The sequence below is a fragment of the Dasypus novemcinctus genome, chromosome 1 (genome assembly GCF_030445035.2).
Source record: "Dasypus novemcinctus isolate mDasNov1 chromosome 1, mDasNov1.1.hap2, whole genome shotgun sequence".
Taxonomy (NCBI): domain Eukaryota; kingdom Metazoa; phylum Chordata; class Mammalia; order Cingulata; family Dasypodidae; genus Dasypus; species Dasypus novemcinctus.
Window position 1 is genome coordinate 116342150 of NC_080673.1, and position 23471 is coordinate 116365620.

General features: G+C 36.1%; 1 protein-coding gene across 2 annotated transcripts in view; it reads left to right on the top strand.

Annotated features, from left to right (window-relative positions):
- The window catches only part of LOC101422442 (estradiol 17-beta-dehydrogenase 11), a 35501-nt gene extending 13748 nt beyond the window's left edge, over nucleotides 1–21753 (top strand). The window contains exons 3-8 of one of the 2 annotated variants that reach the window (XM_004463936.4): nucleotides 1114–1245; nucleotides 3593–3699; nucleotides 12688–12825; nucleotides 18015–18131; nucleotides 21017–21134; nucleotides 21494–21753. In XM_004463936.4, the coding sequence (XP_004463993.1) occupies nucleotides 1114–1245; nucleotides 3593–3699; nucleotides 12688–12825; nucleotides 18015–18131; nucleotides 21017–21107 (585 nt within the window). In that variant the 3' untranslated portion in view covers nucleotides 21108–21134; nucleotides 21494–21753. Of the gene's footprint in view, nucleotides 1–1113; nucleotides 1246–3592; nucleotides 3700–12687; nucleotides 12826–18014; nucleotides 18132–21016 lie in introns of both variants that reach the window. The other variant, XM_004463935.5, reaches the window with a different exon arrangement.
- The last annotated feature ends 1718 nt before the right edge of the window (nucleotides 21754–23471 follow it).

The following is a 23471-nucleotide window of genomic DNA, read 5'->3' on the forward strand; positions in this document are numbered from 1 at the left end:
CACCTCAGAAGGTCGAGAAATGACCTTTAAATATGATACTTGAGGACATGTATAAGTGAATATGTAATAATGAGCAATAATAACAATAATAGTCCATTATGTGTACCAGAACTCGTCTCCTTATACACATTATTTCATTTGTTACCACAATTCATAAGGGGAAGCTGCATTATTATTTCTGTTTTCAGAGGAGGAACCGAAGTTGTAAAAGGTTAAGTAACTTGTTCAAGGTCCAACAGATAGTGTGAGTGGCAGAGCCGGGACTCAACTTAAGGGTGACCAAAGAGACCTCATGTTTCACTCCTAAGCCTGTTGCCACCTGATGGAGAAGAGTTGGTGAGCAAGAGAATGGAGTGACCATGAAAATAAAGAAATAGAAATAAAGAAATAAATGATGTGGCCAATTTAATGCTATAGTCAAATTTACACAGTTTCTCATAGTAGTCCCTGAATTGGTCAATTAATTAACTTTTTTTTTTGCTTATCTTTTGAAGTACTGTTTAAAAAATAGGGAGCAGAGGTAGCTCGGTGGTTGAGCACCTACCTCCCACATACAAGGTCCTGCGTTCAATCCCTGGTACCACCTTAAAAAAAAGGTCACTAGTTGTCACTGGTTATGTTTCTGTTAGTCAAATGCCTCTTGAACTATAATCAGCAAAATAAAGGTGAGACTAAATTGCAAGTAGAATAAAGTTGAGACTTAAATTTCTACCTAGTAGACTTACAGGCAGAGCTGTTTTGGATGTAAGTACCTAAAAAAACTAAAAAGTGTTTTTTTCATATTGGCTCATATATTACAAAATTACTTTTTCTTCCTCATCTAGCAGAAAAGTTCATACTCTTTAAACCAGGGGTTCTTAACCTTTTTGTTCCACAGACCCCTTTACCAGTAAAGTGAAATGAATACTACTATAATTTATTTATTGCATAAGTGAAGGAAGTGTAAGATTTCAGTTAGGGGTCAGAGAAAATGAAGATAATAAGTTAGTTTTTTTCAATTCAAGCTCCTGGACCCCTTGAAGACCCCTGATTAAGAACCCCTGCTTTAAACAATTATTGCATACAAACCTCATATCTCTTAATGATGCATGTATTTTAATCTTGTTTTTAAAGGTGAAGACAGAAGTTGGAGATGTTAGCATTTTAGTAAATAATGCTGGCGTGGTTTACACAGCGGATTTCTTTAGTACACAAGACCCTCAGATTGAAAAGACTTTTGAAGTAAATGTACTTGCCCATTTCTGGGTAAGTATTATTTCTTTTACGAAAGCTTTCTCTTTTGAATAACTGGAAGATTAAGATTAAAGTAGTATTTTAAGCAGACAAGAAGTAGTACCAAATCAATATTAAAGTTTTCTCCAGGTGCCAGTTAACAACATTACATACATATATATATATAAACATACACACACACACACACACACACACCACTAGGGAGTGGGTGTAACTCAATAGTTAAGCACCTGCTTCCCATTACAAAGTCCCAGACTGAATCCCTGGTACCTCCTAAACACAAACAAACAAAAAAACACGTGGAGATCATTTTTCATGCTATGACCAAATCCCATCATTTTATTCTTTTATTTATGTCATTTTATGTTTTATAAAGATAAATTGAAATCTTTATCAAGAAAATTTAAAAATTTTATAACATCTGCGGCGCTTACTCGGTCGGTGGCGGTGGGGTCTGGCTGCGGACGAGGGGTCGGTCCAGCTTTGGACGAGGGTCGGTCCGGCTTGGGACGAGGGGTCGGTCCGGCAGCAGACGAGGGGTCAGTCTCACAGGGGTTGCACGGTTCGGCTGACGGGGTCGCCCGGCGAAGCCGGCGACGAAGGGGTCGCCCGGAGAAGCAGGCGACGAACTGGGGACAAGGGAGGCCAGGCCCTTGTCGGGGGCTCTCAGGACTGGAGGGCGCACGGCAGAAGAACTACCGCGGAGACGAGGTAAACACGCAGGTCCCACTTTATTGAGGAAGTGGCTACAGTCTTATAGGGGCTGGGGAAGGCTGATTGGTCGAAGCTTATGCCATGTTCTGATTGGTTGCCGCAAGCAGTTACTGGGGAGAAAGGTCAGTGGGAGGTACTGGAAGGGGGAGGGGTGGTGGTTAGGGATTGACTGTTGCTATTGCTGGGGGAAGTGGCAGGGTTTAGGGATTGGGGGCTGCTGTTGCTGGGGTGGAGGGCAGACTTGAGTTTCCCGCCTTGTGCCTGGCTGTTGCTGCTGTGGGGGGGGGGGGGCGGCGAGAAGGCAGACTGGAATTTTCCGCCCTGCGGCTGCTCCCCCGCCAGGCCAGCAAACCACACTTCAACCTGAGGGGTGACCGCAAACATCTTTTATTTATATCATATATTCTTAACTCCCTCAAAAATAATAATATTATTAATAATAAACTTCACGTGTTTTAGTTCTGAAATAGACTCTCATATCACTGGGCTCCCATTTAGAGATAAAGAAAGGGAATATGGGGAAGCATTTGTGGCCCAACTGATAGAGCATCCGCCTACCATATGGAGGGTCCAGGGTTTGATACCCAGGGCCTCCTGACCCTTGTGATGAGCCAGCCCACATGCAGTGCTGATGCGCACGAGGAGTGCCATGCCACACAGGGGTGTCCCCTGCATAGGGGCGCCCCACGCATAAGGAGTGTGCCTCGCAAGGAGAGCCACCCCGCGTGAAAAAAGCACAGCTCACCCAGGAGCAGCACTGCACACATGGAGAACTGACGCAGCAAGATGACCCAACAACAACAATAAAAAAAGCGACACAGTTTCCCAGTGCCACATGAGAAGAATGCAAGCAGAAGAACACACAGCAAGGCAAATGGACACAGAGAGCAGACAATGGGGGGACGGGGAGAGAAATAAATAAAATAAATCTTTAAAAGAAAAGGAAAGGGAGTAGGGATTTTCTGAGTCACCTTCTGTGAGTAAAGGATCTCAAATTTTTATTTGACTTGTATTTAGTATGACTAATCTCAAAGAAATATTAAGGTTAGCAAAACTGCAGCACTTTTTAATGTTACTATTCCCAAGTCTTTTTACTTGTATGACTTAAATGTGTTTGCCCGTCTCACTGCCTTTGTTAAACTGTGGGTATTTGGGAGTAGAAACCTTGTCTGATCTATTTTTGCATTCCCAGCACATAATAGGTTCTCAGTAAGTATTTATTGCCTGAATCACTTAGTGACCACTGGAAGACTTCTGGTCACCTCAGCATTTTGATGGCATAAACAGACAATTGTCTGTTTCATATTAAATGTAAATCCTTTTGATAACTCTGCATTATTATCCCCATTCAAAAAATGAGATGATAGAAGACATTGATGATGAGGCAGAGTATTGGGGACATAAGAAGTTAACAGTTGGAATGAGATGGATTCTCAAAGCTTTCCATTTTCATTGCTTCCCTTAGTTTTTCTAATCTGAGCATTCTATTTGCTTTATGTTGTTGCATTTGTCAGTTAACTTAGGCTTTTTCGTTTATACCAGGAACAACATTACCAAAATATGTCTGTGTGTCACCATATTTCCGATAGGTCTGCCAATCAGAAATAACAGCATTTTTTTCTCTTTTAATAAAAAATGTTTCTAGACCTCAAAGGCATTTCTTCCAGCAATGATGAAGAATAATCATGGCCATATTGTCACCGTGGCTTCAGCAGCTGGGCATACTGCAGTGCCCTTCTTACTGGCTTATTGGTATGTGAATACATGTTTCCTTAATTGGTTCCTCTGCTTAATTTTTATGCAACTGTTTTTTCCTATCTAATGAGGACTGCCTTTAATGAAAATAGATTTGATATTATTGAAATAGGCACAAAGAGTTTCACAAAGTCTCTTGGACAGCAGCATTAATGACTGTTAATGTCATCTAGATTTCAACTAGCAGACCATTCTAAAAGTAGCTGCAGGGAAATTAACCAATCACAAGCCAAACTGTAATGGATTGGTCAGTGAGGCCACCGAAGCCGAAGTCATGATTTCAGTTACACATACTCTTAACAAGTCTTGGCTGATTCTGGGGCTTAATAAGTGATAACTTTTAAAATCTTGAATTGCGATTGTGCAAATATATATTCACACATATATAATGCTCAAATTTGTTTTCTATCATTGTGTCTTTTGGAATTAAGTATCTAAATTCTAGAAACAACATGGATAGCAATGTATATGAACTTATACATATGTGTATAAAAATATAGACATAGGCATGAATGGGTAATTTGTTTTTATATAAGGTGTATACATGTAACTTGCATTTTAAGTTTGCAAGGATATATACAAAACTGTTTTACCCTAGCCACACCATATTCTTAGGTAATAGAAAAACAAGTGATTTTTATTTTGTTCTTTTTGTTTTTTTTTTTTTTTTTTTAACTTGAACATGCATTTGTCTTCTATTTAAAAGGTTAAAAAATACAGACTTGTACTGAATGTTCAAAAAAAAAGATGAAATAACTGGTAAATCAGTCACAGAACAGTAATATGGGTTCCAGATTTTATTTAGTCTTTGTCAGAGATAGTTTTCACAAGGAAATTAGCCCCCAACCATCAAGAGCTAACACAATTTGGCATGTCTTCCACTTCCTTGTTGAAAATAGCTGCGAGTGCTGCTGCTGAGCAACATAACTTTTCACTCCCCTGCTAGACTCTTATCTCTTAGTTACTGGGCACTGAGGTAAACAAAGAGGATCAGAGATTCCAACAGAGCCCTGCGACACTCACACTTACTCCTTCCCTTTGCTGTAATAATTACAATAGCTCTTTTGGTTCTAATTTAATTCTTCTCCACGAAAGTGTTTGACAGTAAAAACCAAGAGGGAATGAAGGTTTGATATTGACTTAAGAACAATGGCAAAACACAGGATGCACACAGTGAACTGAGAAATCACTGTCTTGTTTAGTTTCCGAAACTAACTAAGACACATGCTTTATTCACTGCTACATATTGATACTGACTTTAAAACAGTGTTAGAAGACAGGATTGACATAGTGATCTGTGAAAACAGTATCTTGATTAGTCTCCAAAATTAACCAAATTACATGATTTATTCACAGGTATGTACTAATATTGACTTACAAACAATGTTAAAACACAAGATTGACATAGTGAACTGTGAAAATACTATCTTGATTAGTTTCAAATACTAAATAAAAATAAAATGCATACTTTTTAAAAAAAGTGGAAATGAAGGAATCCAACCTTCATTGTGTAAGAACAAATTTATTTTGGGAACTAATGATGGTGCTTTCAGCAGAAGCAAAGGTTTTCATCAAATACTGTCAAAGCAGGAATGCCACACACGGTCATGCAGGTTGTGTACCCACATTTATAGGGTGCATCACTCACATTGGAGTCCTTTTCCAGCAGATGGCAACCAACCAGTGTGAGAAGAGGGGTGTTTAATTCTGATTCACACAAAGGTGTCATTTGGGCTAACTGACAGGGTTGTAGCCACAAAGCTGTCTCTGTTCTTCTAGCCTTGGACAGATCCATGGTTTGCGTGCCCTTGCAGAATTCCTGTTTGGAATCTTGATTTTTACTGACTACATCTGTTTCTAATTCAATTGACTCTTTGATTATTGCTTTGTATTTGATCAATGGTAGAAATTCTGCTGAGAAACACTAAAGCATTCTACCAGCAGAAAGCAAAGTTTATCAGTTTCCTGTTAGCAATTCGACAAATTAAACTGAGATTCTGCTTTTTTTAAAAAAAAAAAACAAAAAAACTTTAAGTTGAAATGTAACATAACATTTATAAAATTGCACACGTAAGTACACAACTCAAATGACTTACTGCAAAATGCATCCATCCATTTAACCACCATGCAGGTCAAAAAAAGAGAACATTACAGGACCCCAGCAGCTCTTCTTGGCCCTTTTCCCAATCGCCACCCCCTCTTTCATCACCAAAGGAGGATTTGTTATACTGTAGGTTAATTTTGCCTGTTTTTATCTTTATATACATGGAATCATCTATATTTGTGAGGTTTATCCAGTTATAGTTGGCTGCTATAATTTGATCATTTTTGTAGCTGTATACTAGTGCTAAACAGGGATTTATTTATCCATTTTGTTTAGCAATATTTGCATTGTTTCCAGGATAGAGTTATAATGAATAATGATTTTATGAATCTTGATTCAATCACTTATTAGCTGTATGGCCTTGGGAAAGTTTTTCACCTTCTTTGTGCTTTTCTCATCCATAAGGTGGATAGTAATAGTATCTAACTCATCAGGATGTTGTAAGGTTTAAATCATATCATATAATACACTTATCATAGAATCTGGAATCTTGGAAATGTTCAATAATATGAGAGTGCCTATGGATGTTAGGTTCCAATGCCACTTCCCTGTATTCACACAAAAACATATCCCACCCTCTATCTGGTGAGGTCCCACCTCTCATTTTATTTTATTTTTGAGTTTAGGTGTGATGTTTCTTTTTCTTTTTTAAAAATTTTTATTGTGTTAACATATACAACATAAAGTTTCCCATTTTAGCTACTTGCAAGTATACAAGCCAGTGGTATTAATTACATTGACTATGTGTGTTACCATCACCACCATTTATTACTAAAATGATTTCATCACCCCAAAGAGAAACTCTACCCATTAAGCAATAGCGCTCTTTTTTTTTTCCTAGAATACAGACTAATCTATATTCTACTTTCTATATGAATTTTCATATTCTATTAATTGTAGGTAAGAGGTAACGTCTTAAAATATCTGTTCCTTTTGGAACTGACTTCTTTCTCTTAGCAAAATGTTTTCAAAGTTCATCCATGTTGTAGCATGTATCAGAACTTTATTTCTTTTTCAGCTGAATAATATTCCATTTTATGACAATACCACGTTGTTTATCTATTTATCTGTGGATAGACATTTTTGGGTTGTTTTCAGCTTTTGGCTTTTATGAATAATGTTGCCATGAACTTGGTTTAGTAGTATCTGTTTGAATTCCTGCTTTCAATTCTTTGGGATATATACCTAGAAGTGAAAATGCTGAGTCATATGCTAATCTATACTTAATTTGCTGAAAATCTGCGAAACTGTTTTCTACAGTGGCTGTATCATTTTACATTCCAACCAACAATGCACAAGGGTTCTTATTTCTCTGTATCCTTGCCAACACCTGTTATTTTTTTCCTTTTTTTTTCCTTTTTAATAATGGCCTTCTGTAGGTGTGAGGTGGTATCTCATTGTGATTTTGATTGAGCACCTTTTCATGTCCTTATTGGCCACTTATATATCTTCTTTAAAGAATTATCTATTCAAGTCCTTTGTTCCTTTTTATGAACAGATTTTTTAAAATTTTTAATTAGTTTTATTGATACATATTAAAACATATAATCCATTCAATGTGTACAATCAATGGTATTTGGTATAATCACATATATGTGCATTCATCAATTCAGTCACCATTAGAGCATTTTCATTATTCCAATGTTAATAGTAATAACTTAAAAAAACAGGCAAATAAATAACTGTACCCCTTAATATTCATCTCTCAATCTCTCTAAGCTTCCCTTGCAATACATAGCTGCTATTTCATTTCCATCTCTCTAATTTATTTTGTACATTCAAATTTTTCTTATCATTTTTTTCAATTTTATTGATACATATTAATAAAGCCATTAATAAATCCATCCAAAGAGTATAATCAGTGGTATTTAGTAATCACATGTTTATGCATTCATCACCCCAATCACTCCCAGAGCATTTCATTCTTCCAATAATAATAAACAAAATACAAACAAACTGCTGAGATCAGTTTTTGCGGTTTTTAGACTAGCCAGCACCAGTCAGTGCACCTTTCCATGGAGGTGTTTTAGTCCTGGCTTTCCTGTGGTCCTGTGTTCAGTCTCCAGATACGAGATTCAAAGCAGGCTTTGCTGGCCGAATTCATTGATGAAGGGCACCCCACCTCCCCTCCCTTTTCCCTTGAAACAGCTGTCAGAGAAGAAGATGCCTTTTCCCCTCTCAGTCAGATGCAGGAAGTCAGGCGTTTTACCCCAGCTTAATGTCTTGGGGGTCGGAGAGGGAAGCCCTTCCCAACCATCGTGGGGGCTTGGTAAAGTGCTTGCCATTTTGGCTTCTTCGTCTCCATCCCGCACCCTCCTGGGAGTTGTGTAGTACTGTCCTCACAGTTCCTCAGACAGCTTTGTGAGAGCATTCAGCTCTGTCTTAGAATGGCGCCATCTTCCCACCGTCCCCCCTTTGCCCATTTTTCAATTGGGTTGTTTGTCTTTTTAGTTGTTGAGTTATAGGATTTCCTAATATATTCTCCATAGCAAGCCCTTATCCTATATATAGTTTCCAGATATTTTCTCCCATTCTGTTGGTTGTCCTCTGACTTTTTGATAATATCTTTAGGTGCACAAAAGTTTTTAATTTTGACGAAACCCAATTTAGCTATTTTTTTCTTTTGTTGCTTGTGCTTTTGATATAAATCCATTGCCTATTGCAAGGTCATGAAAACATTCTCTATGTTTTGTCCTAAGAGTTTTATAGTTTTAGCTCTTATATTTAGGTCATTGATCCATTTTGATTTAATTTTTGTATGTGGTGAGGGATCCACTTTCATTCTTTTGCACTTGAATATTCGGTTTTCCAAGTACCATTTGTTGAAGAAACTATTCTTTTCCCCATTTAAGGGATATGGCATCCTTATAAAAAATCCACTGTCCATAGATGTGAGAGTTTATTCCCGAACTCTCAGTTCTGTTCCATTGGTTAGTTTGCCAGGTGTCTATGACAAATATCACACAATGGGTTGGCTTAAACAACAAGTATTTATTGTCTAGGCTTTGGAGGCTAGAAACCCAAATTCAAGGCATCAGGAGGACTGTACTGTCTACCAGGAAGATGTGGCATTCTGGTGCTGGCTTGCCGAAATTGGGATTCCTCACTCAAGCAGTAGTCTCTCCCTGTTTCTCTCTTCTGGTTTCTGCTGACTTCTGAACTCTGGCTCCTCCCTGTGGCCATCTCTGACTTCTGGCTTCCAGTTTTTTCTCTTTATAAAGTCTCCAGTAATAGGAATTAAAACTTACCCTGATTTAGTTAAATCACACCATAACTAAAAATAACATCTTCTAAAGTTTCTATTTGCAAATAAATTCACACCCACAAGAACTTCGATTAAGTTTAAGACCATGTCCTTTGAGGGGGTCCGTAATTCATTCTACCTCAGTCTGTATGCCTGTCCTTGTGCCAGTATCACACTGTTTTGCTTCCTGTAGCTGTGTAATACGTTTTGAAATTGGGAAGTCTTCCAACTTTGTACTTTCTTGAGTTGATTTTGGCTATTCTAGGATTCTTGCTCTTACATATGAACTGATGATTGGGTCTTCAATTTCTGTGAAGAAAATAGAATTTTGATTGGGATTGCGTTGAATTGCTCTGGGTAGTATGGACATCTTAATATTTAGTCTTCTAAACTGTGAACACATAATGTCTTTCCATTTATGTGGGTCTTTGATTTCTTTTAGCAGTTTTGTAGTTTTCCATATACAAGTCCTTTACATCCTTGGTTAAATTTATTCCTAGATATTTGATTCTTTTATTTGCTGTTGGTGGCTGCATACCTTGGCATTCCTTGGATTGTGGCATAACTCGGTCTCTGTCTCCATCATGACATGGCCATCTTTTTTCTGGTGTCTGGTGTCCTTATAAGAATCTGGATTAGGGGCCCACTCTACTCCATAGGACCCTATTTTAATTTAATTACATTTGCACTGACCCTTTTTCCACATAAGTCCACATTCACAGGTACTGAGAACAATTAGTTATAGAATCAGACTTTAAACCCAGACTATGTTAAGACATCGACCTATCTTTTTAGGGGTTACAATTTATCCCATAGTTGTAATGGTAATGAAAATCTCAGGCAGGCTCTCTTCCTTTAGTGGCAAAATAGCTACCAGCAGTTTCAGAGTTACATCCTTTCAACTCCAAGTCCAGCCAGAAGGAAAAAACCAGACTCTCCCCAGTTATGCTATTTCTATGCATGCCTTTTGAGCATGCTAGTTCTAGAGATTGGACCAACTTGGATCCATTCACTATATGAGGAGGGGGCAGGAGGTGTAGCATGACTAGGCAAAATGAGAGTGATGTTATCAGAAGAAGGGGATATGAATGCCAGAGGACACAAACAATAGCTGTCCACTACAGATATTTAAAATCGTTCATTGTTTCCAGCTATTTGCTTTCTTCAGCTATACCCCCGGGACTAACCTTGAACATAAATCTTTGGGAACATGATTGACTCTTTCCTTAGGATAAATGCTTAAATTGCCGGATCTGAGCATGGCACATTTTTAAAAAATTTGATACTTTTTGCCAAAATGCCTTCTGTAAATTAGACGGTATCAATTTTTCTCATATCCTTACTGTTACAGCTAGGCACAAATACTATCTTGTTTTATTTTGTATTTATATGAATTACTCCTGAAATAAAACATTTTTATATGCTTATATCCATTGGTATTTTTTATTTTGTGAATTTTCTACTAATATAATTTGGTCATTTATCTATTGGAGTGTTTGTCTTATTCACTTATGAAAGTTGCCATATACTCATCCTCATTCTTGTCTCATATCTTTCAAATCCTTCACTAGTTTGTCACTTGTCTCTTAGTTGGGAGGTAATACCAGTTAGGGTATTTCATAGAGAGGCCTGGCTTATTGCTTGGGTTTAAAGTCTGATTCTATAACTAATTTGTTTTATGCCTTTGGGCAAGTTCTGTAATCCCCCTGTAATTGAATTCCTCACTGTTGAAATGGGGATCATAATAGTATCTTTTTCCTAGGTTTTTGTGAGGATTAAATGAAATAACAAATCTGCATAACGGAGGACATGTCTGACAGATAGCAGGCACTCAATTTTAGATATGATTATCTTTATTTTTGCTTTTCAATATACAGAAGATTTATATTTTATATAATTGAATCTTTCAGTCTTGTCCTTAAAACTTTTTTTTAAGATTTATTTATTTAAATACTCCTTGCCCCCCTCATTGTTTGCACTTGATGTCTGCTTTCTGTGTCCATTTGTTGTATGCTCTATCTGCTTGTCTTCTCTTTAGGAGGCACCAGGAACCAAACCTTGGACCTCCCATGTGGGAGAGAAGCACTCTATCGCTTGAGCCACCTCAGCTCCCTGCTTTGTTGTATCTCTCATTATCTTTCCTCTTTGTGCCTGTTTTATTGTGTCATCTTGTTGCATCAGCTCATTGCAGCTGCCCATTGCACCAGCTTGCTGTCTTGCTCATCTTCTCCAGGAGGCACAGGAGCCAAACCCGAGACTCCCAGGTGGTAGGCAAGAGCTCAATCACTTGAGCCACATCCATTTCCCATCCTTTAAGCTTTTAATATGTATCTAAGCTTTAAAAAAAAAAAAGTGAGAAAACTTTCCACAACTTTGTTTTCCAAAACACAGGTTAATTTTCATGAATTTTTTACTATTCTGTATAAATGCTGACTTAAGGAAAGTATAAAAAACAACTTGTCTGAAAAGGAATGTCTCTTTAGAATATGATTAATTTTCCTTCTCTTTCCAAATGAAGGAACTATGACAATAAAAATTGCTTTATACTGTGATTTATTCATTTAGTAAATATTTATTGAGCACCTGCTAAGAGTCAAGAGCCAAGCACTGTCATAGGTCTTGAGGATTCATCAGTGACCAAGACAATCATCTAGCTTATAGTAAAGGTGTGAGGAACATATATTAAATAAAAATTCATACAAGTAAATATTTAGTTACAAATCCAAGACATGTAATAAAGGAAAAGTGAAAATTACTATATAATAGGGAAATACTTTAGTCTAGGAGTCAAACTGAGATTTAAAGGAATAGGGTTTATTCAGGAGAATTTTCCAGCAAATTTGATCAAAATTTTATAATTAATCATTAACAGCCAATATTGACATTAAATTTTATGGACTTGACAACGAAAACAAACACCCCACCGGTTTTCCTAATGAAACATTTAATATACTAAATTGTTTCTGATAAATGATGCTGCCATGATGAATTAGATGTTCTATGTCAATGCTTCTTAGACTTTAATATGCCTACAAGCATATCTTCAAAACCTGAGAAGCTAAGCTTGTAAAATGCAGATTCTGATTCATTAAATCTGGGCTGAAACTTGAGATTCATATGATGCCCATGCTGCTGGTCAGAGAACTCAACTTTGGGAAATAGTTGTCTAAATTAAATAGGGGGAAGTGTATTTAACAGATAGGGCATCCGCCTACCACATGGGAGGTCCAGGGTTCAAACCCAGGCCTCCTGACCCATGTGGTGAGGTGGCCCACGCGCATTGCTGATGCACACAAGGAGTGCCGTGCCACGCAGGGGTGTACTCTGTGTAGGGCAGCCCCACATGCAAGGAGTGCACCCCGTAAGGAGAGCCACCCAGCACGAGAAAAGTGCAGCCTGCCCAGGAGTGGCACTGCACACATGGAGAGCTGATGCAGCAACATGACGCAACAAAAAGACAGATTCCTGGTGCCACGGACAATAATATAAGCAGACACACAAGAACATACAGAGAGCAAACAACTGGTGGAGGGAGGGTGGGGAAGGAGAGAGAAATAAATCTTTTTTAAAATTTTAATTAATCGAATAGGTAAGATGGACATTCTTGAATTATTTTGTGATCTCTGTTTATTTTCAGTTCAAGTAAGTTTGCTGCTGTTGGATTTCATAGAGCCTTGACTGAAGAACTGGCTGCTTTAGGAAGAACTGGAGTTAAAACAACCTGTCTCTGTCCTAATTTCATAAACACTGGTTTCATAAAAAATCCAAGTACCAAGTAAGTTGAGACAGAATTTGAAACAAAAAGATTGGTGGTTGCTGTGAATGTCAGCCATTCAGTGGGTTTTCTTAAATACTTTAATCCCTAAAATTCCTGTTATTCAATGACCCTAGCTCATCTCGATTTCATGCTCTATAGATTGTGGGAAAACAGGTGGAGAGAGATTAAAACAGAGAGAGAGAAAGGGAGAGAAAAAAAATATAAATATGAACACAGGTGAGCATATGGACCCTTCCTTTTTTTTTTCCCTAAGGTCAAACTTAAGGATACATACATAACTCCAGAAATGCTTGCAATCCATTCAGATTCCCAGCCTGCCTGTTTCCCCCCATCCCCCTCCCCTCCTCAAGGTTGTAGCTGGGTTAGGGTAGTGGTGGGGAGGGGATTGGAACTCTATGTTTTACAAGCATCATAGGTGATTGCAATAAAGGGAACTCAGAACCACTATTTGAGAAACACTTCTATATAATCTAGAGATTATCTCCCAACACGATTACCAGACTAAATCCTTTCCTTGGTTAAAAAATAAAATAAAAAATATTCAGGTCTGAAATTCATTTTTAATGTTTCCTCTCTTTGGAAATAGCTAATGTCTTTGTAAACATGATGTATACTTATTTTTTTTTTAAATTTTAACATTACTGAAAATACAAATGAGAAAGGTGTTGTTTTTTTTAAATTTTCTTAATTTTCCTCAGTTCAGTGGGAACCACCCTTAACATTTTGGAGAATATTTTAGGCATCTCTCTGTGTATAGATACGTGTTTAAATGTTACATTACTGGTATATAGTGTACATGAGGTTCTATAAACTGCTTGCTTTCCCCAACATTATATCAGATCCATCTTTTCATGTCAGTAAATACAAAGTATTATCATAAATTATACTGATTACTTAGTGTTTTAGTTTCCTTATTGCTAAAGCAAATACTGTGCAATGGGTTGGCTTAAACAATGGGAATTTATTGGCTCATGGTTTTGAGACTAGGAGAAAACTGAAACTCAAGGCGTTATCAAGGCAGTGCTTTCTCTCAGAAGATTGCAGTGCTCTGTGATTGGCTGCTCGGGACCCTTGGTCCTTGATTTTTCTGTCACATGGCAACAATGTCATGGTGGCCTCCCCTGGCTTCCCCCGTCCCTCTGGGTTCTGTGGATGTTCAGCTTCTCGTTGCTCCCTCTGTGATCTTCTTCAATAATAGGATTAAGACCCATCCCAGACACAGCTATGTCCTGGAGGTGAAATTGAAAATTCAGTTATATATAGATTTTAAATATAGATTTTGAATTACTGAAATGCAGTATGAGTAAAAATCTTGGCTCACATATGTGATTTTAATATCTACATCTTAAAATGGTATATGGAGGAAAACTGGCAAATTTTACCTTTGGGGATTTACCGTGGGCACAAGTTTTCCCCCTCGAGCTCCCATTTCATTTTTAGTGTATTTTCTGATTTTTATTAGGTAAACCTAAACCAAAGGGCAAGGGTGCCCTCTCATGGCAAAACTCTACTAGTACAAGTTAAAAATAATTGGGAAATGGGAATAGAGGCACAGAAATATTAACCCGGCTAAGGAAGGACCTTGGGGACTTGGTCCTGCCACATGAACCCTTTGAGGCTAAGTTGGCACTAGAGTGGACCCCGGAGATAAAGTTGGTGTTAATCTAGTGCTTTTAATTAGAGGAAGGAGAGTGCTTATCCTAATTGTCCTGTTACTTATATTGAACACTAAGTAAAATCTGTTATTTTCTTAAATCTCATTATAGTAGTTTGAGGGAGATATTTTTTGTCCTCTTTAGGAGACAACAGCTATCTGTGGCTCAGGGAGAGCAAGTAACTTGCTTGGAAGTAGCAGAACAGATTCAGACCACTCTTTTTTCTCTTTATATGGAGGACAGGGTTTCTCAATGAAGAATCAGAACCAACCTCTAAATGCCTAGATTGAAAAAGAGTTCATCTCATGTTTGTTGGAGCTTAAATTCTCTGTTGAAGCACATCTAAGAAATTATTTATTGATTCATACATTTGCACATCTAAAATTGCAAACAAAGTGGCTTGCTGTAAAAATTATAATGCAACATAAACTGAAAGTATCGGAATTAAGTATAATCAGGTGTCTGGTTAACTTTTGACAGCTAAGAGTTTTGCTAAGTATTGTGGATATCAAGAAATAGCTTTTGTTAAAAGCCTTTATTGAAGGCCTACTAGGTACTTTCCATAAATTACCTCTAATCTGTAATCCAATAGAGATTAGGCCATAGTTTGCCTACCCCTGCTCTAATCCTTACAGCAACTCTGCAAGATGCCATTTTATAATCACAGAAACTGAAACTCTAAGAAGTTAAGAAAAGTGCCCAAAGTCAAAATGCCACAAATTGGCACAATTGGAATTCCATCCCACATTCCTCTAACTCTAAATATTCTAAGTTTAGCTTTATTTTTTAACATAAACTTTCTTTTAAAAGAAACTTTAGATTACATAAATATTGCATTAAAAACATAGGGAATTCCCATATGCCCCACTCCCTCCTCCTCCCACACTTTCCCACATTAACAACTTTTTATCAGAATTTTTTCCTGAGAATGATCATCTTTAAAATGTATATTAACTATTTCATCAAAATATTTTTATCTGTTTTTGTGATAATGTATGATGATTGTAAACAAAATAGAAATATAGAGAAAAGTCCCTTAATAAATGCTACTCTTCTAGGGATAACCACTTTTTTAAAGAGTTACAGATTTTCAGTTATAGCTTTCCAGTTTAGCAAGCTAAACTTCCATAATTTAATGCATTTATTTTATATAGCTATACATATTTTATTAGTGAGCTTACAAAACAATTATGCCTAACATGCAGAATTCCCATACATCACCCCTCCACCAACACATTTCTTTTTCTTGTACATGGAAGCATATTATACTAGTCTGTTACCTGCCTTTTTTTTTTTTAAGGAGGTAATGGGGATTGAACCTAAGACCTCGTACATGGGAAGCAGGCATTCAGCCACTGAACTACATCCGCTCCCATATGAGAGCTGACTTTTTTCATTTGTTTGTTTGTTTTTAGGAGGTACCAGCTATGAAACCTGGGACCTCGTACATAGGAAGCAGGCACTCAACCATTTGAGCTAATGATACATCATTCCCCTAACCTGCCTTTTTAACATAATGATATGCTGTTGTCAGTTATATAAGGTTACATTAGTAACGTTTGTATAGTATAACCGTATGAAATATTTCTATGTACATTTTCCCACTTAACCATCACCAACTCGCGGAGTACTGAAGCTGGCTTTGACTAATCCAGTGAGATAAAAGATCAAAAGAAGGGAGCAGATATAGCTCAAGTGGTTGAGGGCCTGCTTTCCATATACAAGGTTCTGGGTTCGCTCCCTGGTACCTCCCAAAAGCAAACAAAAAAACAACTTGCATTGAGGAGCAGATGTAGCTCAGTCGTAATGCACCTGCTTCCCATGTATGAGGTCCTGGGTTCAATCACCAGGACCTCCAAAAAAAAAATCAAAACTAATTAAATAAAACAGCATTTAATTAATAGGCTAGCAAGGCCACAGTGTAAGCGAGGGAATGTGATATACTGTTTACACAGATGTTTATGAGCCTTCATGGAGCTTGGGAATATTGGAATCTGCTACCAATATGCTGTAAAGTGAATTTCTCTCTGAACACTTTTCCAGGGTGTGAGCATCCTTGAGTTTCTGGACTGTCCTCCCTCAGCACCCTTGACTGCCTACTCCACAGGCTAAGGGTCTGCTTAGTCTTCTTCAGGTTTCCTTTTTTTTTTTTTTAATTCTGCCTCCATTTACAGGTGAGGCAACTGCGGCACAAGAAAACTTGTACATTTACCTTTGAGGGCATTACTCATCTCCTCTCTTGACATCCCACTCACTTTCATTACTATATTTCTTCTGCCATCCCATGTCTGAGCTTTTCATACATAATACTTTTGCTTCAGGGTCCTGGGATAAATACAGTATTCTAATAAATGACTGAAGTAGGCTGAGAATGAAATCACATATCATATATTTTAAGCAATGCTTTCCTTCATATATCCAATTATCATGCTCACTTTTAAACACAAACTACACTTTATTTCTGAAGAAACTTATCCAGTTTTGTTTTGTTTTGTTTTGTTTTGTTTTGGTCTCACTTCTTTGACTAATCATACACATTGTCATATGCGTATTAAATCTGCCTTGCCAAAATGTTAACTATTTGGTGACACTGGCAAATTGAGCGAGGGTATTTCATTACAAATTACATACCAGTTTTCCAAGTCACTAATAAAATGTTAAAAAATCAGGACCATATTTGGGGAGATGAAAAAGTTTTTGTAATGGATTGGGGTAGTGGTAGTCCAACATTATAAATGTAATTTATACACCTGAATTGTACACATAAAAAGTTAAAATGCTAAATTTTATGTTATATATGTTACCACAAAAAATTTATTTAAAGAAAGACAAGAAAGCAGGACCATTTTTGTCCAACTCCTTCCTAATTGCATTTCCTCCAACACCCAAGTAACAAAGGCCACTTTTTAGGTACCATTTGCTTATCAGCTGTGCAGATACCTGAGTGATTACAGACTGAAGTTGACATGGAACCAAGTAACAAAGCTAAAAATTAAATCAAGACCTACTAAATATAAGGATTCTATATGGAGATGAAAGACTGAGGGCTGGGCATATACCTATCATATTTAATTCCTCTAACACTTTAGAAATTATTCACTAAGCAGTATGGAATAAAACATGTACAATATTATCTGACTTCTTTCCCAAGACACCTAAAGGTTTAAAAGTGAATTTTTCATTTCCACTCTAGCTGAATTATTTTTGCATCTATAATTCTCATTTGTGAAATAGAGATTATAGTATCTCCTTGACAAGGTTGTTGCATGACTTCAACAGAATGCTGAAGAATGTGTAGAATGCCTAACACAGTATAGTATGTAATAAACAATTGGTAATTATTAGATATTTAATTAGTGGTAATAATAATAATGGTAAAGCAGTTACCATTTATTGAGCACCTGTGATGGACTCAACACTAAAGTCAGTTATGTTATGATTCTTATGGTAATTTAACTTAAATATTCAGCATTAAAATAAGCTGAAGCCTAAGTGAAATGTTTTGTTTCTGAAGACTGCCTCTGATTTCAGTTTGGGACCTACCCTGGAACCTGAGCACGTGGTGGAGGAACTCATGAATGGGATCCTGACTGAGAGGAAAATGATTTTTGTTCCATCTATTATTCACCTTTTGATACTAATGGAAAAGTAAGCAATAATTATGTTTGTCAGCACTTGCAATTAAGATTTGTTTAGGACATGTTTGTTTTGTTTTTTTATGATGTTTTTACTCAAATTTAAAATCAGATAGTTGATAAAGCACAACTGATAAAATGGAACCAAGTTAATAATAATAGGCTTATGGAACTGACAATTTATAAAACCACATGTGTTAATCATTGAAGCAAGATTGGTTTAGCTGTTGGGTAAAAGAACTGAATCATTTCCATAAGTGTTTCAGGGTTTTTTGTTTGTTTTTTGTGTTTTTTTTTAAAGAAATTTATATACTTCTAGAGGTCCTATTTTATAAGTGATTGTACATGAAGAATCTTGGGTCCTACTCTAGATCTCCTGAATCAGAATCTGCATTTTAATAAGATCACTAGATAATTTGTATGCAAATAAAATTTTGAGAAGCATTTCTTTAAAGAAGTAGCTCTCAACTTTGATGTACATTGGAATTAGTGTGAGAGGTTTAGAAAACACTGATGGCTGAGACCTGAGACCTATATTCCAACATTTCAGTTGTATTGGTCTAAAGTAGGGGTTCTTAACAAGGGTCTGTGAGCTCGAATTATAATTCATGAAAACATTGTTGTGGGGACATTTTGCAGGTGTGATATGTTTCTTAAATAATACACAGTATAGTGTGGACTTAGTAAGGGGTCGGTGGTTTTCATCTGACTGGCAAAAGGGTCCAAGGACAAAAAGGTTAAGAATCCCTGGTCTAAAATGTGGCCTGGACTTTGTAAGATTTAACAGGTCTCCAGGTGATTCTCATGTACAGCCAAGATGGAAAACCACAGGTTTAAAGAATACCATATCATACTTTTTTTTTAGGAGGTACTGGGGCTTGGACCTCATACACGGGAAGCAGACTCAACCACTGGGCTACATCTGCTCCCCATAATACATTTCTTGTTACTCACCTGGGAAAGCTGTATGACTGTGAGGCTGGTCAGATAATGAGGGGAACAGAAAGAGGAGACTTTGGTCAACCAGGAGAAAAAGCTTCTTGCTGCCTCTTCCCAGAGTCAGGCTTCTCCATCTGGCTAGGGTATTAGGATCACTTGGAATGTCTATTTAAAAAATAGATTCCTGCATTTCACCTATAGATAGTTTTTTAATTATTCATTTTAATCACTTTTAAATGTAACAATTCAGCAGCATTAATTACATATACAATTATATGCAACCATCACTACTGTTTCTAAAAGCTTTTTTATTGTTCCAAACTGAAACTCTACTCCATAAGCAATAATTCCCTATTCCCTTTTCCCCTCAAACCCTGGTAACTTCTAATCTACATTTTATCTCTTTGAATTTACCTAATCTAGATATTTCCTATAAGTGGGATCATACAATAGTTGCCTTTTTTTTCTGACTATTTCACTTAGCATAATATTTTCAAGTTTTATTCATGTTGTAGCATGTATCAGAACTTCATTCTTTTTAATGGCTGAATAACATACAATTGTATGAATATAGCACATTTTTAAAATTCATTTATCTGTTGGGGGACACTTGGGTTGTTTTCAGCTTTTGGCTCTTGTGACTAATGCTGCTATGAACATTGGTTTACTAACATCTGTTTCAGTCCTGTTTTCACTTCTTTGGGGGTACATACCTAGAAATGAAAATGCCAAGTCTTATGGTAATTCTATGTTTAACTTTTTGAGGAACTACCAAATGGTTTTTTACAGCAGCTGTACATGTTACATTCCTACCATCAGTGCTACAAAGTTCCAATTTCTCTACATCCTGTCCAACACTTTTCTGTTTGTTTTTTTCCCTAGTGGGTATGAAGTGGCATCTCATTGTAGTTTAGTTTTGCATTTCCCTAATGACTAATGATGTTGGGTATCTCTTCATGTGCTAATTGAACATTCATATATCTTAGGAAAAATGTCTATTCAAGACTTTTGCCCATTTTTTAATTGAGTTATTTGTGTTTTTGTTAACTTACAGGAATTCTTTATATATCTGGGTTTTTACTCCTTATCAGATATAAAATCTGCACATATATCTCTTGATGCTGTGGTTTATCATTTTTACTTCTTGACAGTGTCCTTTGATGCACAAAAGGTTTTAATTTTGATGGAGTCAAATTTATCTATTTTTTCTTTTGTTGATAGTACTTTTAGTGTCTAACTAATTCATCACCAAATCCAAGGTCATGAAGATTTACCCTTATGTTTTCTTCTAAGAATTTTATGGTTTTAGCTCTTATATTTAAATGGTTCATCCATTTTGAGTTGATTTTTCTATGGTGTGAGGTATGGATCCAAATACATTGTTTTGCATGTGGAAATCCTCTTGTTCAGGAATCATTTGTTGAAGAGACCGTTATTTCCTCATTGAATGAACTTGGCACCCTTGTAAAAAATCAGTTGGACTTTCAATTCTATTCCATTGGTCTATCATCTGAAGATATTTTAATGTAGGATGTTTGACTTGGGTCCCAGAAGTCTGTATTTTAATATCCCACAGATCCCAGCATTTAGTCCAAAGATTATACTTTGAGAATTACTATGCTAGAGACTGAAACAAAGTCAAGCAATCAAAAGCCCTAGTGACATGTGTCACTTTTCTTTTTTAAAGACTTGCACACCTCACCTATTCATTTATATACACCTCCTGTCTCAGATCTTTTGAAAAATATAGTAATATACTTTTTCAAAGGTTAAATCTCCTCTGAAAAGGAAATAAATTCAATGGGAAAGAACACAGTAGCAGCTCATGTAGTTAAAGTTCTTGATCTTGTTTACAATGAGCATGGACATGATAAATTAAATATAAGATTTTAAACAAAGTTTTTTTCCACATGCACTTAATATTAATTTCCTAATTGTTTATATGTTTGGTTTTTTTAGGATGCTTCCTGAGCGTTTCCTGGCAGTTTTAAAACGGAAGATCAATATTAAGTTTGATGCAGTTATTGAATACAAAACTAAAGAACAATAAGTCCCTGAATTTCTTGAAAACTTATTGGTACCAGTTTAAGTTCATTTCATCTCATATTAATCAGAATTTTAATACATGTTTGGACTTTGACTTTTCCTAATTACCATTTTTTCTTCAATATCTTCTCTTGAGTCTCTGGTAGTTCATTTATCATAACTTACCTTTTAGCTGAAAGCTAATTTCATGTAACTCAGAGAGAAGTACCTTAGGAGTGGAGTTTATGAAAAATGAAACCAACAAAAATAATCTTACAATTATTCCAAAGATTTTGTGGCCCATCTGAAGATTTTGTAAAATTTGTTCTATGAATGTTTATTTGTTGAGATATTTTTTATTTTTAATTACACTTAAATTTTATGTAACTCACTTCTTTTCTATATAATCAGAAACTTCGGGTTCAAATAAAATGAAGGACTATAGAGGCATTACACAATGAATTCCATGTGATGTAAGAAATAACTCTTGGACATTTCATCCTGCATATTACTACTCAGTTTCCTGAGAGATACCTCATATTCCAATGCCAAACATTTCAGCACAGGGAAGCTAGAGATGGACCTGCCTTACAAGTGAAAAAGCATCACTGGGATTTGAGATGGAAATTGTACCCATAAATGGCAACAATAATAAATGGATCAAACTTAAACTTGTTTTCCAACCTTTTATCTTGAACAGAGCATGGCTTAATCCTTAAATCAATCTAATTGAGTATCTTTTTTTTTTTTAATTGTCTGGACGTTTCTTAAGTGTGAAGAACAGTGAGATGGGACTATAAGATTAGACCTACCAGTTGAAAAATAAGTAGGTTTGTTGGGTTTCTATTAAAGAAAAACATTTTCCAGAGTATGCCAGACATACACACAAAGTAAAGAAATTTGTTCCTTATATCAGAAAGTTCATACTCAGAAAAAATATAAGGCATCATAACCAACCCCTGTAAATGAACTACATTTAGGTTAGGAAACCTCAGAGTAAGAGATTTTGATTCATATTCTAAGTACAAACTAATATTTATTCAACATGTGCCAGGTACAGTCCTAAGTAGTTGATTTATAGTAACTCATTCAACCAGTTACACTCTCAGCAGTTCCACTTATAAAAAGAGTATGATAATCTGTTTAAGGAAGATTATACCACAGATTCTAAACAATATAAGAAACTTTTTCAGAGGGCTATGCCTGCAATGAATTTCTCCTTGTTTCCCATCAACTACATTCTTCTAACACAAATCATTAAAATTTAATAGCTGTTGGACCACATTCTGTGTTTAGTTGCTGTAAATACATACCTGAATTAAAAGCCAGCTTTTCAAGTTATTTTAGTTGAATAGTATAACTTGGATTCCTCTCCATAAATCAGCCACATACTAGTAGCACTTTAGGGTTGTTCAGGTAACTGTGCCATTAGAATCTCCACAGATTTTATAGATTTCCCTAAACATCCATCCTCTTACCAGAGAATGACACTGCAAGGTGGAAAGTCTGTTACAATCAATTTCAAACACACTTCGAAATATTCTCAACTGCTTCTTTTGATTGAGTTATACCTGCCCCAGCTTGCCAATTGCCTGACAGTGAAATAGACTATGAGAAAGCCCTCAGTGAGACTTCATTAAGATCACTTAGGCTTAAAGTGTGTTGGTAATTTTTACTGTTTCACAATAAACATTAATCATTATGATAAATAAGTACTACTCCTTTCAGTATTGTGCTTACAGAAAAATAATGAGTCCCATTTATTGAGCATTAACCACATGCCAGGCACGGTTTACTGGAAAAACTGCAGTAGGAATTGTTAGAAGAACTTTAAACAGCTTAAACTATTTACAGAAGAATTGTGTAAAATAACAGGGTTTCCATATATCGCCCTATTATGAACATCTTGCATTGGTGTGGAACATTTTTTACAATTGATGAAAGCACATTTTTATAATTATACTAGCTATAGTCCCTGATTTAACTTAGGATTTACTGTGTTGTGCAGTCCCATGGATTTTTTTATTTTAATTTTTATTCTATTACCACATATACAATTTAACATTTCACCTTTTAGCCACATTCGGAAATATATTTAGGTTATTAATTATGTTCACAATATTGTGCTACTGTCACCACTATTCATTACTAAAACATATCCCATCATTCCCAATAGGAAGTTTCAAGTATTACATGTACATGTAATATATATGACAACTATTAAAGATGTTAGGGGAGATGGATATATAGAACTATATGCTTGTTATTTTTTTTACATTTTGTGTGAAATGCTTTATCTCTAAGTGGACCAAGAAATGTTAAAGATATATATATTGTAATCACTAGAGGATAAACAAAATATACTGTAAAGAAGTATAGCTAAAAATCC